This window comes from Mustela putorius, unplaced genomic scaffold (assembly GCF_011764305.1).
Source record: "Mustela putorius furo isolate JIRA1106 unplaced genomic scaffold, ASM1176430v1.1 tig00003898_pilon_pilon_pilon, whole genome shotgun sequence".
In the NCBI taxonomy this organism is placed as follows: Eukaryota; Metazoa; Chordata; class Mammalia; order Carnivora; family Mustelidae; genus Mustela; species Mustela putorius.
The window spans coordinates 35,121,053-35,137,646 of NW_025422047.1; the positions used below are offsets into that span (position 1 = coordinate 35,121,053).

Consider the following 16,594-nt stretch of genomic DNA (forward strand, 5'->3'; position numbering starts at 1 on the left):
TCCACAACCTGAGCTGAAACCAAGAGTCCAATGCCCAACCGACTGTGCCACCCAGGTATCCCCAAGCCTTTGGACTCTTCAAATCCAAATTTGAAGTGAATGACAGAAGTAACCAATATCAACAACCTACCAACCATAAAACAATTACCGATTACCTAAATAGAACAGAACAGGTTTCTTTTAAGTTAGTTATTAACTCCTACAATTAAAAAAATCTAGCATTAACAATAGCAAACACAACACTAAAAAGACAAAGCACACTTGAAATGGAAGTTTACCTATATAGTATCTTTCTTTCTAACAATTATTTGGAAATGCTCAAGTAAAATTTCATGTACATTTAATGATGACACATTTTTCTGGTAAAACCTCTAATTCTGGTTTTTGAAATAAAACCACCACTACTTTTAATACATATATTGAATTTGATTAATGATATTTTAAAATCACACTCAAGCCTATAAATTTCTTTGATAACATACCATACATATCAAGTTTTGGCTCTTACCTTTATTTCTAATGTACCACCAAAGCCCATTTTAAACTGTCCATGCATATCTTTGGTAAAGACTCTTTGAAAAGTCTGCTTGAATAAGGAAGTGTTGAAAGAATCACCCATTACCATGTATCCTCTGCATGGAAAGAACAAAAAATAATGTAAGTGACACAAGTATTGGGTCCATGTGTTAAAAACAGAAGTAAATTACCTCTCAGTACTACCAACAAATTTTGAAGATGCTTTCCAAAATGTGCTATATTATCATCGATTTAAAAAAATTCAAATATATGAGACTATCTTCACCCCACAAATAATCTCAATCCTGAGGGTATCTGAGTGCCCCTAACACTTGCATTGGTCCTCAGTAATTTACTAACATTCCTTTATAAACAGATATACAGCCATACATTACAAAATTCAAAAGGTACAAAATGGTGCATGGTAGCAAATACATCTCTCCCATTCCAGCCACCCAGTTCTCCACACTGGTGAAGATACCTGACAGTTTACGGCACACGTTCTCATTCTTAAAAAACAAATATATACCTGTGTATGTATATATTTGCATATACTGTCCCTGTGTATATCACACAAACTTAACAGGATCACACTCAGTGAGACTAGGAGACTGAAGGACAGTTTTCACTTTAAGCTCTTATATTCGGCTTGATTTTTTTCTGTAAGCATATACCTATTTTAATTTTTTTTTAAGTTTTAAAGAACATTAACTGTCAAAAATAATTCTGAGATAACATTTTGTCCTAACAGATTGGCAAAAATCACAATTTGACAACATATTCTGTTGATGAGACTATGGAAACACAGATGGGAGTGCAAAACGATGGAACCTGAATGCAGGAGAATTTGACAATATCTAACAAAATTACCTATGTGTTTTCTCTTTACTCTAGCCAACCCACTATTGGGAATCTATCCCAAAGATATTCTGGAAAACAAAAACAAAAGAAGAATATACGCACGAGAGTATTCACTATTTCTAATAATACAAGATTGGAAATACTCCAGATGACAATCTGGATGATCATCTATTAGAGACTAGTTAAATAAAATATGGTACATCCACACAATGAGGTAATAAACTCCTATAAACCACTTTGTAGGGTATAAGTGAAAATGCAAGGTTGGTAAAGATATGTAGATCTTTCTGCTTCTCATACAAAAAGAGATACACACACCCATATACCCAAATGCATACAAATATTTACATGTATTTCCTCATATTTTTAAAATACTTAAGTAGCTTTAAAACAAAATATAATCAAAATCTAAAAGAGGCCAAAGAATAAAACTGATATGGCACAATTAATTAATGATAATTTTATTTTTGATACTATGAAACTCTTGATTTATGTTATCTCTGATGCTATTATACAACCTTTTTTTAAAGATTTTATTTATTTATTTGAGAGTGAGAGAGCATGAGCTGGGGGAGAGACAGATGGACAAGGAGAGGCAGACTCCCCATTAAGCAGGGAGGCAGACATGAGGCTCGGATTCCAAGACCCTGGGATCATGACTCGAGCTGAAGGCAGACACTTAACAGACTGAGCCACACAGACGCCCCTATATTATACCTTTGTAAATGCTGTTTTCTCTATGTTTCTCACCAGTGTACAAAAATATAGTTGAATTTTGTATGCTGACCTTTATCTAGAAGTCTTAACAACTTAACATTTTAATTCCAATAGCAGTATATAAATTCTTTCAGACTTTCTATTTCAACAAACATGTCCATCTATGATGTTCTTTTATCACTAAACATGGTAATGCATAATACATTAAGGACAACTTATACCACCTCACTAATTTTTCCTCCTTTACAGCAAACCACTAAGAAAGAGCTATCTACCTTTAACTACTCAGTGTGGACCCTGGTCTAGCAATACTGGCATCACCAAGGATTTTGTATGAAAAGCAGAATTCCAAGTCTCATCCCACGCACAGTAAATCCAGAATTTGTACTTTAATAAGATACCCGACTGACCTAATATGTGAAAGTTTGAAAAGTTGTAATCTATACCAGCTGTTATCAATCTCGTCTTCCTATTCTTCTAGTTTACTCTAAGTCAACTTTCACTGCTCTTAGGAAGGTCACCAATGATCTTTGTGGTGTTAAATTGCAAAATCTTAGAACCCTACCATTTTTATTGCTATTTTTAAAAAAAGAAACACCAAAATTCTGACAGTTCCCTCCTTTTTATCTCCAGCCCAGACCCATCTCCTGCACTCTATGTTGTAATACCTGACTGCCTACTCAATACCTCCTCATGGATATCAAATGGCATCTGAAACCAAACATATTCAGAATTGAACTCCCAATCTTCTCCCCAAATACTCTTCTTTCCACAGTCTTATTCAACAAAAGGCAATCCTTCCAGTACACTCCCTCTGATTTTCCCAAACCCTAGATCCAACCTATCAGCAAATCTTCTACCTTCTAAATATACCCAAAATCCAACCACTTCTCAGCCACCACTTGGTATTCCTGTATCCCTATAGATCTCTACTGTAGACAACTGAAGTCAAATGGTCCCTTTAAAACATTACATCAGATCGTATCACACCTCAACTGAAAACTCTCCAATGACTCTGCATCTCACTCAAAGTAAAATCTGAAGCCTTACATCAGTCAAAAGACCCTCACAATCTGTCCTTCTCACTTACCCCACTCCAGCTACAAATCTAACACCCTTAATTAACAAAATCTCAACTAAGGACAGAAAATTCTTCAACCTGATAAACATATCTACAAAACCCCACAGCTAACATCACACTTAATGGTGAAAGATGAAATAGTTTCCCCCTAAGATCAAGAACAGGCAAATCTATAGAGAGAGAGTAGATTAGTGGCCCAGGCTGAGGGGCGGCGGCGGGGTGGGGGACGTGGGGAACAAGGAAGCAGGAAAGGGAAATGACTGCTAAGGGGTACAGAGCTACTTTCTGGAGTAGCATAAATGTTCGAAAACAAAACTTGGTGATGGTTGCTCGACCTGTAAATAACCAAAAATAAAACATTAAATTGTAAGCTTTGAACGGGAAATTGTATGGTGTGTGAATTATATCTCACAAAGCTACTACAGGGGGGCCTGGTTGGCTCACTGGGTTGGGCCTCTGCCTTCAGCTCAGGTCATGATCTCAGGGTCCTGGAATCGAGTCTTACGTCGGGCTCTCTGCTTGGGGGGAGCCTGCTTCCCCCACCACCTCTGCCTGCCTCTCTGCCTACTTGTGATCTCTGTATGTCAAATAAATAAATAAAATCTTTAAAAAAAAAAAAAAGCGGCTACAATAATAAAACAATGCACGATATCAAAACAGCTTTTCAAACAGAACTTGTGACTTTATAACTGAATTTCAGAAAAAATTTAAAGTGAGCTTTACTGAAAGGAGTATCAAAAATTGTTAATAGTTGTCCTGGAGTGGCAGGATGATGACTGTTTTTCCTAAACTGTCATTATTGGTTTATATTTGTAAACTGTAATCATCAGTCTATAATTGCAAAAACCGTAAACACTGTAAATACATACCCAGTAAGGTTGGGACAGCATTTCATCTCCAGGAGACCTGTCTGATCTAACGCACATGCATAGATATCGATAACATGACCAGTCGTAGCAGCTCGATTAGCCAATGCTTCAAAGTGCTACAAAAGATTTTTTTTAATCAAATCAAAGCAATGCACAAACTTAACCACCCTATAAATCATTTTTCCATAAAGAGATCAAAATAACATTTAAAAATTCTAAAAGAATAATACATAATAATTTAAATGTGATGTTCTAATTTAATTTTCTATGATAAAAAATTGTTCATAAAGTGATATAATAACTTCTGTAAGTGTGACACTTTCAAATTTTAAGAATTCTTTCTAAATATACTCCTAAATGAAGCTAACTTTGGAGAAAAGGCATACCAAATATCTTGCTCTTCATACATGAACATAGTAGAAGACAGAACTGGTTTTCCTGGCTAAATCCACATCCAGGCAACAAAAACGTCAAGTACGGAAAGACAGTAACAAAAACTATTAGATAAACAATAAAAGAAATACTTTTTGAAGCTCTAATAAAAATTCCAAGCTCAAAAGAAAAATCAGGTAGCAGGAAAAAAGCATCCAGTAATAGTGACAAAAATCATGTTGTTATACTTTTAAAATTATGTATAATGACTGCCAAAAAGAAAAGAGATAATACAGCAAAACTAAAATAAAATTGTGAACTCAAGAGAATTTCTTTTTTAAAAAGGGACATTAACAGCAAAACCAATTCAAGGGAGTACACAGTCAAAAGTGAGAATATACTGTCACAAACCCACATAAAATTGAAGTAACATGAACAGAAAACAACTCACAAGAAAATAATGGACTATTCATGCTATGAACAATATATGTATCTACAAGACAGCCTCTGGAAATGAAAAAGGAAAATACAAGGAATTTTTCCAAAGCAGGCAGGATATTCTTTAAAATGAATATTTAAAAAGGCACACAGAGCTTCTCTCTAGAATATTCTTTAAAGAGATACTTATTGGTGCTATTAAGTCTTTAAATATTTAAAACCAGAAAAATTATCAAGAAAAAAAAACACTGTTTCTCCAATTCTGAATAGTAGTAACAATATCAGACTTCACAATATCAGATCACTTATCATCAAGTATTTGTATACTTCCTCTTCCATAAAATGAATTTTTCTACTAAAGCAAAAAGGCTTAAAAACCAAAATTACCTTAGTTCCCTTTTTAACATATTTGGCATTATCTTTTTCAATGTCATGCCATGATCTTATAGGTGTCTTCAGTTCATCACCAACCACCATTCCGGGCCCCTGAGTGGCTGGACCACCAATGAACATCATGATACGAGCACCAGTGTTGGGAAAAGTACACTATTGGAAAAAAAGTAACTTGTCAAAAGAATTTAAAAGAAAATACAAGGATATACATTTCTAAAAGTGAATTTTGATATATTCTTTCTAGAAAACAGGAAAGCATATATTTTTCAGGAAATAACCAAATGTTGTAAAGTGAAATTTAAAAACAAGGTATTTATTTGAATACCTTTCTTTTGAAATCCTACCCTAAACAATAGTGCCTTCCTAACTTTAAAATAATCTATAAACCTGATCTCTCTAAACAAGGATGCTTCTCCTGCTTACTTAAAGCCTGACTGGGAGGAGTAGAGAAAGAGTGAAAGAATCTTCTTTTTTTTTTTTTTTTAAAGATTTTATTTATTTATTCGACAGAGAGAGATCACAAGTAGGCAGAGAGGCAGGCAGAGAGAGAGAAAGGAGGAAGCAGGCTCCCCGCTGAGCAGAGAGCCTGATGCGGGACTCGATCCCAGGACCCTGAGATCATGACCTGAGCCGAAGGCAGCGGCTTAACCCACTGAACCACCCAGGCGCCCCTTTTTTTTTTTTTAAGATTTTATTTATTCATTCATCAGACAGAGATCACAAGTAGGCAGAGAGAGAGGGGGAAGCAGGCTCCCTGCTGAGTACAGAGCCCAATGCGATGCAGGGCTCGATCCCAGAGCCGAAGGCAGAGGCTTAACCCACTGAGCCAAACAGGCACCCCAAGAGTGCATCTTCTATTTTTTGTTGTTGTTGTTTTACTTTTTATGTTTAAAACACAAGCATAGCTTATGTTTCTAGTTCAAGATGATGGACAAAGTACTCCAATCTACCTCTCCTTCCTAACCAAGGTACCAGTGACATGAGAAAAATGGTATTATTTTTAAAATAAGAAAGACTGCTCTCAGTAGACCAGAAATTTTGAGGAATCCAAACACAATGGATAACAAAAGTTGTCATTTCTTTCTTTTCTGAAGCTATAACATAACATGAAAAATGTGCTCTGTATTTTTGTCCAGTAACTGACTAGAGAAATTACAAATAAAAGCATTTCTAAAATGATTATATAAATTTTTCTAATTATGGGACAAAGTAGAGTAACTATATATAGAGAGAAGGAAATGTAAACTCCATAATGGTATTAATAAATAAACTGAAAGTTTGATGAAGAATGGGATATTTGCATGGTTTCAAAGTTCCTTACCATCTAATGTTTAATCACAAAAGGAGGAGAAATTTTAAAAGTACTTCTATAGTGGAGAAACCTGCAGACACAATCTTAGTAAGTGATCGTGGTGATTATATCACCTTGAATGGGGCAAATGAAAATCATGGGTCACCTCATAGGGTGTAATGAAAACACAGCATTTTCCTCTGATATCCCTGTCAATCATGCAAGACCTGAATCTAATTGTGAGGATACATCAAAACAAACCTCATTTGAGAGAATCTATGAAATAACTGGACTGAATCTTCCAAAGCATCAAGGTCATGAAAGAAAAAGCAAAGCTGAGGAACTATACCCGACCGAAGGAGACTAAATGAACATACCACTAAATACATGTCTCTGAACTATATCTCTTTTGTAAAAGAAATTATTGAAATAATTGAATGAGGTCTGAAAATTAGGTGGTAGTAATTTATCAGTGTCAATACTCTGATTTTCATAATTGTATTGTGGTTATGTAGGAAAACATCCTCATTTATAGAAAACACAACTCCAGTATTCAAGGGGTTGAGAACATACTAGCAACTTAAATAGTTCAAGGAGAAAAAAGTTCTTTACAACTTTTCTGTAAATTTGGTATCATTTCACAATTTTAAAAAGCATTTTTATAATTATAAGTTCTAACTATAGTTACAAAGCCTAAGAGATGTATAAAATTTTCAAATACTACTTAAAAGCAAAATTCCCCTTATTCTACCACTGTTAATATTTGGACAAACACCCTTCTAGGTGCCTCTCTGTACACAAAAGGATACCCTGCAAGTCCAACTTCAAATATAATTATATACTTGCTGTCCTAATGACCTGATTTTTTCACTCAACATTACCTGGTACATATTACTGATACACATACATATACACTTACATTCCAAAACAGAGCTATCATCATTACCTCAAGTAGTCCCACAGCTATGGAGAGTGCCACTCCAGAGGAACGTAAGGGTCTCTTTCCTTGTGGTACAGGCCAAGGGTCTCGCTGCAGTTCTCCCAGAAGATCTGTGAGATTCATGTCTATTTTCTGTACTGGCTGCAAGAATCTGTAAAACAAAATTAAATAAAAAGTCATTTATAAATGTTTGTGGTTAAGAGTTTAAGAACCCTGTGAAGTGTGTAAACCTGGCGATTCACAGACCTGTACCCCTGGGGATAAAAATATATGTTTATAAAAAATAAAAAATTATTTAAAAAAAAAAAGAGTTTAAGAACCAAGCTGTCTACTTTTTTAGAAAGAGAAAAGCATGGGATGCCTGTGTGGCGCAGTGGGTTAAGCATCTACCTTTTGCTCAAGTCATGATCCTGGGGTCCTGAGATCAAGCTGGGCACAGGGCCTGAAGGTTCATGACCTGAATGGAAGACAGATGCTTAACTGACTGAGCCACCCAGGTGTCTCTGTTTAAGCTCTTTTCTATGAAATAGAAGACAGGTGTTCATCATATTAATAACTCATATTAACCTCTAGTTGAATAGGTTTGTGATGACTAATGAAACACTATAACCAGGCGCCTGGGTGGCTCAGTGGGTTAAGCTGCTGCCTTCGGCTCAGGTCATGATCTCAGAGTCCTAGGATCGAGTCCCGCATCGGGCTCTCTGCTCAGCAGAGAGCCTGCTTCCCTCTCTCTCTCTCTCTGCCTGCCTCTCCATCTACTTGTGATTTCTCTCTGTCAAATAAATAAATAAATAAAAATCTTAAAAGAAAAGAAACACTATAACCAAATTCTCGGCTGGGAGCCTGCTTCTTTCTCTCCCTCTGTTCTCCCCCCACCACCCCCTGCCGGCTCACTTGTTCTTTCTCTTAAAAAGAAAAAAAAAAAAGAAAGAAATAGAAAAAGTAATTTAAATACATAGCAGACCAATGGTTTCCTTTTTTGTATTATGATTATTTTTATTAACATATAATATATTATTAGCCCCAGGGTACAGGTCTGTGAATCACCAGGTTTACACATTTCACAGCACTCACCAGAGCACATACCCTCCCCAATGTCCATAACCCAACCACCCTCTCCATACCCGCCCTCGCCCCTCAGCAACCCTCAGTTTGTTTTGTGAGATTAAGAGTCTCTTATGGTTTGTCTCCCTCCCGATCCCATCTTGTTACATTTTTTCCTTCCCTACCTCTCAAACCCCCACCCTGCCTCTCAAGTTCCTCATATCAGGGAGATCATATGACAATTTTCTTTCTCTGATTGACTTATTCTGCTCAGCATAATACCCTCTAGTTCCATCCATGTCGTTGCAAATGAAGACCAATGGTTTTCTAACTTTTGTGTGCATCAGAATTGGTGGGAGGATTTATTTTAATAGACTGCTGGTTGCACAGCTTTGTTTCAGTAGGTCAGGGGTAGGGTCCAAGACTTTGCATTTCAAATAAGTTCCCAGGTGATGCTATCTGCTGGTTCAGAACCACAGTTTGAGTACAACTGCTATAAGGGAAACGCTCTCACACCAAGTATCAGGACTGCATCTTTTATTTAACAGTCGAGAATGTTTTTAGGCTACTGAAATAATTTTAAGAATACACATCATCTCAATTTTAGTAATACCACCTCCGATTAGTAAGTTTAGGGGGGAAAAAACTACCTCAAAGGCTAAAAAAGCAAAATGAAAGTTGGTTTTTTTTTTAAGATTTTATTTATTCACTTGACAGAGACACAGCGAGAAAGGGAACACAAGCTGGGGGAGTGGAAGAGGGAGAAGCAGGCCTCATGCCAAGCAGGGGGCCTGAGTAGGGCTCGATCCCAGGACTGAGCCGAAGGCAGACTCCTAATGACTGAGCCATCCAGGCACCCCTGAAAAGCTCTTGAGGCCGTATTTTTGCTTGGCGGCCTTCAACCAGAAAAGTTTTTATGAACTTAAGAACAGATGATCAGGAACATATCAAAACTAAAGTAACTCCTTAGCATTGTAATGATGAGAAACCATTTTGGTGACATGATTCTGCCTCATCTCTTTAGAAGGTATACTGAAGCAATGTATTTATATTACTAAAAATATTTAACAACATAGTATCACTGAATGTCTATGTTCAAATTAAGGGTACGGGATGCTTAAAAGAGCTGTACAAATTGTAAAATTAACTTTGCTATATTTAATTATTACCTATTGGAAGGAGGTGGCTGCTGTACCTGAGGACCACGTGTTGCTTGAGTAACGGGTACTTTAGAGAGTCCCAGCATTTCCTGTAAAGAGATGATTTCTGTGATATCCATTCAATTACTCCTACAAAGATATATCAACTACTTAACATGTGCAAGGTGCTATGCTAGGTAGTAGGAACACAAAAATAAAGAACATAAAGTCTCTTTCCTCAGAAAGCAAAAGGTCCAGGTGGGGAGACTGTCAGGTAACCAATAACAGTACAATGAAATAATCACAATAAGAGAGCAAAGTACAAGGTGCTACAGAAGCAAAGAGGGATACTAGCTCAGAAATACTTTCTTTCTAATTAATAGTCAAAAAGTTACTGGGTAACTTGAATGTATTTCTTAACTTATATTCATCCACCCCTTTGAGCAACTATATTTCAAGTGTCTGCTATGTGCCAGAAAATCTAATGGTAGTAAAATATATACAGTCCCTGACCTTATGAAATTAAAATCTGGCAAAACAAATAGCAGTTGAATCATATAAATGGGGTTATAAGGTACATATACTTTGTATGTCTATATTTCTTAATTTTTAACCTACTGCCTAACCAAACTGCCAGTTTCATTTTGAATTTTAAATGTGCACAAAATTCCTTTCTAGACACATGAAAATATTATTTTACCAAAGTCTCCTTGAATTTAGAAATGCTTAGTCATGAAGTGATAGAGTAAAAGTATATAACAGAAAATCAGAAAGTCTAAATATTTGGAAAGAAAAAATACTGAACTAGTACTACAGTATTTCCTATACTCCTAGGAAGAAAAACAACTTTTTACCAACAACTTACTGCACGTTAGATTCTGTGCCAAACTCCTTATATACACTATTTCTTCACAGAACAATAATGAAGTAGATTTTTTTATCCTTACTTTAAAAATGAAAACTGACACTCAGAAAGGCTACATAACCTGCTAAAGGTTACACAACTACTAAGTAGTAAAGCAATATATTAATCTAGATTTTGCCGGAAAGCCCTTGTAAGAGTTTATACAATTCTTCGTATTCTCATGTTACTTCACTTGGTACTAGTAACAGCCTTGTAAAACAGGTATTTATCCCTTTCCACAGAGGATAATAAAACAAGCAAGGAGATCAAACCAAGACTGCATAACTGGAAGAGTTTAAGATTTGAATCCAGGACTATTTGGGGAGCAAAGACCAAGCTCTTTTTGAGAAAATAGAGAAGGAAAATAAAAACACTTTAATGGAGAAAAAAATTTAGTCTGTAGGCATTTATTTCCTGCTACAAAAAAGGAGGAATATTATGTGTTACATATGTGTTATATAATTTAAGTAAAATGTACTCTACAATCAGAGGTTAACATTAAACAATTTTAAAAAAAAAGTACAGTTAAAAAAAACAAGCAACAGCAAATACTTAGAGGCACAATCCATTTAATTTTCATGACCACAAAGTAAGATAGATACCATTATTACCTCTCTTCTACAAACAAAAAAAAAAAACCTAAGCCACAGAAAGACTAAAACTTGCCCACTTTCTCTCCTGTCTCATAGAAACAAATGATCCTCCACTCCAAGGTACTCTGCTTCCTACGCTCCCGAAGGAATCCCCATCACCTCTTCTGAAACCTCACCTCACTCCTGCTTTCACTCACCCTCTTTAGTCTCTCTTTCCCTCCTGTGTGTAAACACATTCAAGTGTACCTCCTAGAGTAAACCCGTGAACTCAATTCTCTCTCTCAAGTTCCCACACTATTGCTAAGCTTACCTTCAACAAACCTCTTAAAAGAACAGACTCTAGGGGTGCCTGGGTAACTCAGTGGGTTAAAGCCTCTGCCTTCGGCCCGGGTCATGAACCTGGAGTCCTGGGATCAAGCCCCACGTTGGGCTCTCTGCTCCTCGGGGAGCCTGCTTCCCTCTTTCTCTGCCTGCCTCTCTGCCTACTCCTGATCTCTGTCTGTCAGATAAATAAATAAACTCTTTAAAAAAAAAAATAGAACAGACTCTAATTTTCTTCACCTCCTCAAATCTTATTCACAATCTTATTCACTGTTCATTATCCTCCCCATCCAAACCTGCAAATTTCTCCACTATTTTCTATCTCAATTAACTGTCGCGCACTACCCCAGTCTGCCAAGCTTCAAATTAGAATCATTTAAATCCATTCCTAAAATCTTCTTTTTCTTTTTCATTTTGGGCTACCTGGATGCTCCAAAGTCTGACTTCATGTCTGTCTACTTTGTACAAGGCTTACCTATCATCTTCTAGGATAACTACTCTTAACTGGGAGTTGTATCAGAATCACAGAGTTTATCAAAATACTTATATGAACAATCTTACCCTCTTAATAGCCTCCCAATACAAGCACATGTTCACTCACACTCAGAGTCTAGCAAAATCTCTAATCAAAAATATATATTGAAAAATATCCCCACATGATCCTAGTAAACCACACAAAACTCCCTATCTTGGAAGAAAAGCTTCAATTTGCCCCCAAAATAAAAATGTCCTAGTGTATGAAAAAATATATACTCTTAGTTCATATATTAATAACCCTCAAGCCTTAAAATATTCCCTTTGCCAAACCTAATAAAAGTGTTTGGGTCATGGGACACCTGGGCAGCTCAGTCAGGTAAGCGTGTGTCTTTGGCTCAGGTTATGATCCCAGAGCTCCGCTCCTCCCTCTGCTTGTGCGCTCTCTCTCTCTGACAAATAAATAAAATCTTTTTAAAAAAAGTGTTTAGGTCCTAAATGAGATGTCAAGAAGCAAAAGGTAATATTCTGTGGTTGCTTTCCCTCAGTCTTCAGCATGAATTCCATAAGCCCTTCAAATCTCTAGCAAAATACCTTCAATTTCACCATTAAATGTGAGGGGTTCAATCTGTATAATAACAATTTCAGACAACTGAAGGAAAACTGATACCAATATTAAATTTAAAGGTCTTGTAATACAATGATAATAATACAATTAGTCATTATTATAAAAATATTTTCTACAAACTTCTATCCAGAATGCATTTATAGACATTTATGGAGTGATGCCCATAGACAAGGTTCAAACTACCATTCTTGCTGCTTACCTGAAGTTGTTTGGCAGACAGGTCTTTTGTTCCTCTGAACACATAGCTTTTTGAAATGCCCTCACATCCAAGTTCATGAACCTGTACCATTCTCCCAAAAGTAATAAGTCCAACCAAGGCTGTAGGTGGTAAAAGACTTAATGACATCTGCATAGATTCTTTCAGGGCTTGTAAATCTTCATCTTCCATGCAAGTATCAACCACATAGAGGAATATCAAAGGCATCTGAGGACCACGCTTTTAAAAAATGTTGCAATAACAAGAAAATAATGTTAATGTATTAACACTCAGCACAACATACAAGCATAATTAGTAGAGGACTAATTAAATAATTTACAGTTCAAAAAAAATTTACAATTCATTCATACAATGCAATCTTAAGTTATTTCAGAAATGAAATAAGTTTTATATACACACAGAGACATCTAAGACATATCAAGAGAAAAACTAAATTTACAAACATTATTTATAGTTTCAAAAGCTTTTTTTTTTTTTTTTAAAGATTTTATTTATTTATTCGACAGAGAGAGATCACAAGCAGGCAGAGAGGCAGGCAGAGAGAGAGGAGGAAGCAGGCTCCCTGCTGAGCAGAGAGCCCGATGCGGGGCTCGATCCCAGGACCCTGGGATCATGACCCGAGCCCAAGGCAGCGGCTTAACCCACTGAGCCACCCAGGCGCCCCAGTTTCAAAAGCTTTTGATTTCATTTAATTGTATGAGCCTTCATCTCCTATACAAGTACTTATTTCTCTCAAAATAAGAAAACAATAGCTATAAAGCTTAAAAACAAAATAAGGTGATTTTTATAAAATAATTATCTAAACCTGAATTTTACTGCAAGAGACCTGGAAACTAGGTAGGCTGGACAAATTACTTACTGGCTGAAGTGATCCATATTCTGCTTTCTCTACAACACTCACAAAGAATATTATAACTTTAATACTTATATATGTAAACAACTATGTAAAGCCTTTCAGAAAGGGAAGAAAAATGACTTTCTTAACAAGAACCAATGTAAGAGTAACTTTATTAGTTAGACTTGGAGATATACCATCAGGTTCTAGCATCATACTGACTTAAGTATTTCTGAACTAACCTTCCAACTACACAGCAACACGGACTCTGTACTATTTATTGATCTACTCAATATAGCAAATCATCCCATCACCCAATATCCTGGCCACCCATTAAATGACTACAACAGAGAGATTATCTTATTCAAATTGACCAAGACAGTTCTTACCTCTTAAAAGCTCCATCAATTCAATGTGAGAATAAAGAATGATGCCCATTAATTCATCTGAATTTAACAATTATTTTGGTATAAAGTAAATTACTAGATATTTAAAACCTTCTTAAGGATTTATTCTTGTGCTCTTACCAGAACTACATATTCGATGCTAGAAAACTGAGGTAAAAGCTCAGCGGGTTGATTCAGTTCAGATATACCAGCATAAGTAGGTGGAAACTATGGAGGAAAAAAAGAAATTTTTAACAAATTACTTGCCAGAAAGAGTAATGAAATTCTAAACTGCAAATAATTTTCTGATCATTTAGTTATTAAAAAGTGTTTTTCACATGAAAATTTATTTCATCTTTTTTTAATACACATTTTTCTACATATTTAGATTAATACCAAAGCATTAACATCTGCATTGCGAGTTTTCTTACCTGATTCCTTTGATAACAAAAGTTGCAAGCCCAGAGTTTTGCTCGATAATCCACCTGACTGTTTTAAGAAAAGATAAAACAGAGCTCATGTTTCAGTTCAACTGTACAATGATCTTAATTTTAATAAATTAATTTTTCTGAAACATGAAAACATTCAAATAGTTAAAATGATCTTTAAAAGCTATTACTTCTAGATGTTGCCAATATCTAATTCACACTTTTAGCAAAGTTTACCTAAATGAACTTTTAATACATAGCAAATATCAGTAAAATTAAGATAATCCTTTTTCTTCAAATAATTTAGTAACTTCTACACTCAGATCTAAAAAATATTTATTTAATTCAGAAGTATATTTCTTGAATACTTTATATGTACCTGCCATTATTCCAGAAACTGATAATACAGCAGTAAATAAGAGATCAAAGTACCCTGTAATCACTGAGCTTATAATCTAGAACAGAAAAACATACTATAGAAAAGTAGGTGCATAAATACAGAAGATACTTTCAGACAGTGATAATAGAGATTAAAGATAATAAAGTAGGGTGTAAGAATGTGTTTGGGAGGGGTACTTTAAAAGAAAGCCTTCTTAAATAAACAACTGAAATGTGATCTAAATGAAAAGGAACCAGTCAATCCAGGCAGAACAATCCAGGCAGAATATATAGCTATTGCACAAGTTTCAAGGTAGGAATAAATTTCGTATGTTTAAGGATCAGAAAGAGGGTAAGGTATAATGTAGATAAGAATAAAGGAAATGGATAAGAAGAAGGCAGAAATATACAAAGGCTAGGTGATAAAAGGTTTTATAAGTCTTGACAAACAGTTTGGATTTTCAGTCTATAAGACACTATTAAAGGATTTTAATCATCTGATATCCATTTGTAACACTTTAGCTTCTGGATAAAGAATAAACTGCTAAAAGACAAGAATGGAAACAGGATGTCCAGAAAATTGTCCAGAAAAAAAGATGGTATACTTTGAAGTAGAGTGTACTCGCAAAGACTGAATATGAGAGATGGAATCAGTAATGTTCCAGAGGCAGATTCAGAGTTGCTAGTGGACTGAGTAGGGAGAGAGTGTGGAAAAAAGAATAAAAGATGATTCTTGATATTCTGGTTTATGCATTAAGAAATCATAACATTTCCGGGGCGCCTGGGTGGCTCAGTGGGTTAAGCCGCTGCCTTCAGCTCAGGTTGTGATCTCAGGGTCCTGGGATCGAGTCCCGCATCGGGCTCTCTGCTCAGCAGGGAGCCTGCTTCCCTCTCTCTCTCTCTGCCTGCCTCTCCATCTACTTGTGATTTCTCTCTGTCAAATAAATAAATAAATAAAATCTTTAAAAACAAAAAAAAGAAATCATAACATTTTCAGGGGTGCCTGGGTGGCTCAGTGGGTTAAGGCCTCCCCTTTCCCTGCCTGCTTCTCTGCCTACTTATGATCTCTGTCTGTCAAATAAATAAATAAAATCTTTAAAAAAAAATCATAACATTTTCAAACACCATACCACTCAATTATGACTTTTCTAATGACACAAGATGGGTCTAATTATGCACAGCCATCACCTACCTAGCAATACTAGTGACAGAATCTAACAGTTCATATAGTGATACTTTTACCTTTGGTCTCTTATCAACTCACTACAACTAGAATATCCTTCAATTTTACAGCTCCTTGGATGTGACTACTCTAATTTAAAAAATAACTGTAACAAAACAAACACCTTCATATAAATGCACAAGAAAGAAACTATACTCTTAAATAGGATTTCAACATTCATTTTTTCAATATATTTTAATTACCATAAAGGATTCAAAACTGCACGGCAAGTGGTCCTACTACACAGAACAGGTTCATATTGAATAGGTGGTAAATCAGGTCTCTCCTTCAGTGGTGTAAATAGGGCTGCTACTGGAACGACCATTCTTGTAGCTTCCAGTCGACTTGATGGCCAAACATTCCAACTAAATCGGACTCCATCTCGTTCTTCATTTTGTTGGATGAATTCCAAATACGTTGTCATCGTAGTGTGTGATGCTTACTTCTGTGACAAAATTAAATATGTTTAAAAATTTTATTCTTTTTAAGATTTTATTTATTTACTGGACAGACAGAGCACAAGCAGGGAGAGCAGCAGCAGAAGGAG

At 35.7% G+C, this 16,594-nt stretch overlaps 1 protein-coding gene across 2 annotated transcripts in view; it reads right to left on the bottom strand.

Moving 5' to 3' along the window:
- SEC23A (SEC23 homolog A, COPII coat complex component) overlaps positions 1–16,594 on the bottom strand; it is a 59,850-nt gene that overhangs the window by 38,340 nt on the left and 4,916 nt on the right. Inside the window, exons 2-10 of one of the 2 annotated variants that reach the window (XM_004773306.2) lie at positions 16,251–16,489; positions 14,451–14,508; positions 14,161–14,247; positions 12,781–13,017; positions 9,692–9,771; positions 7,485–7,629; positions 5,242–5,400; positions 4,045–4,160; positions 509–632 (exon numbers count right to left, since the gene is read on the bottom strand). In XM_004773306.2, coding sequence (XP_004773363.1) covers positions 509–632; positions 4,045–4,160; positions 5,242–5,400; positions 7,485–7,629; positions 9,692–9,771; positions 12,781–13,017; positions 14,161–14,247; positions 14,451–14,508; positions 16,251–16,471 — 1,227 coding nt within the window. In that variant the 5' untranslated portion in view covers positions 16,472–16,489. Of the gene's footprint in view, positions 1–508; positions 633–4,044; positions 4,161–5,241; positions 5,401–7,484; positions 7,630–9,691; positions 9,772–12,780; positions 13,018–14,160; positions 14,248–14,450; positions 14,509–16,250; positions 16,493–16,594 lie in introns of both variants that reach the window. The other variant, XM_004773305.2, reaches the window with a different exon arrangement.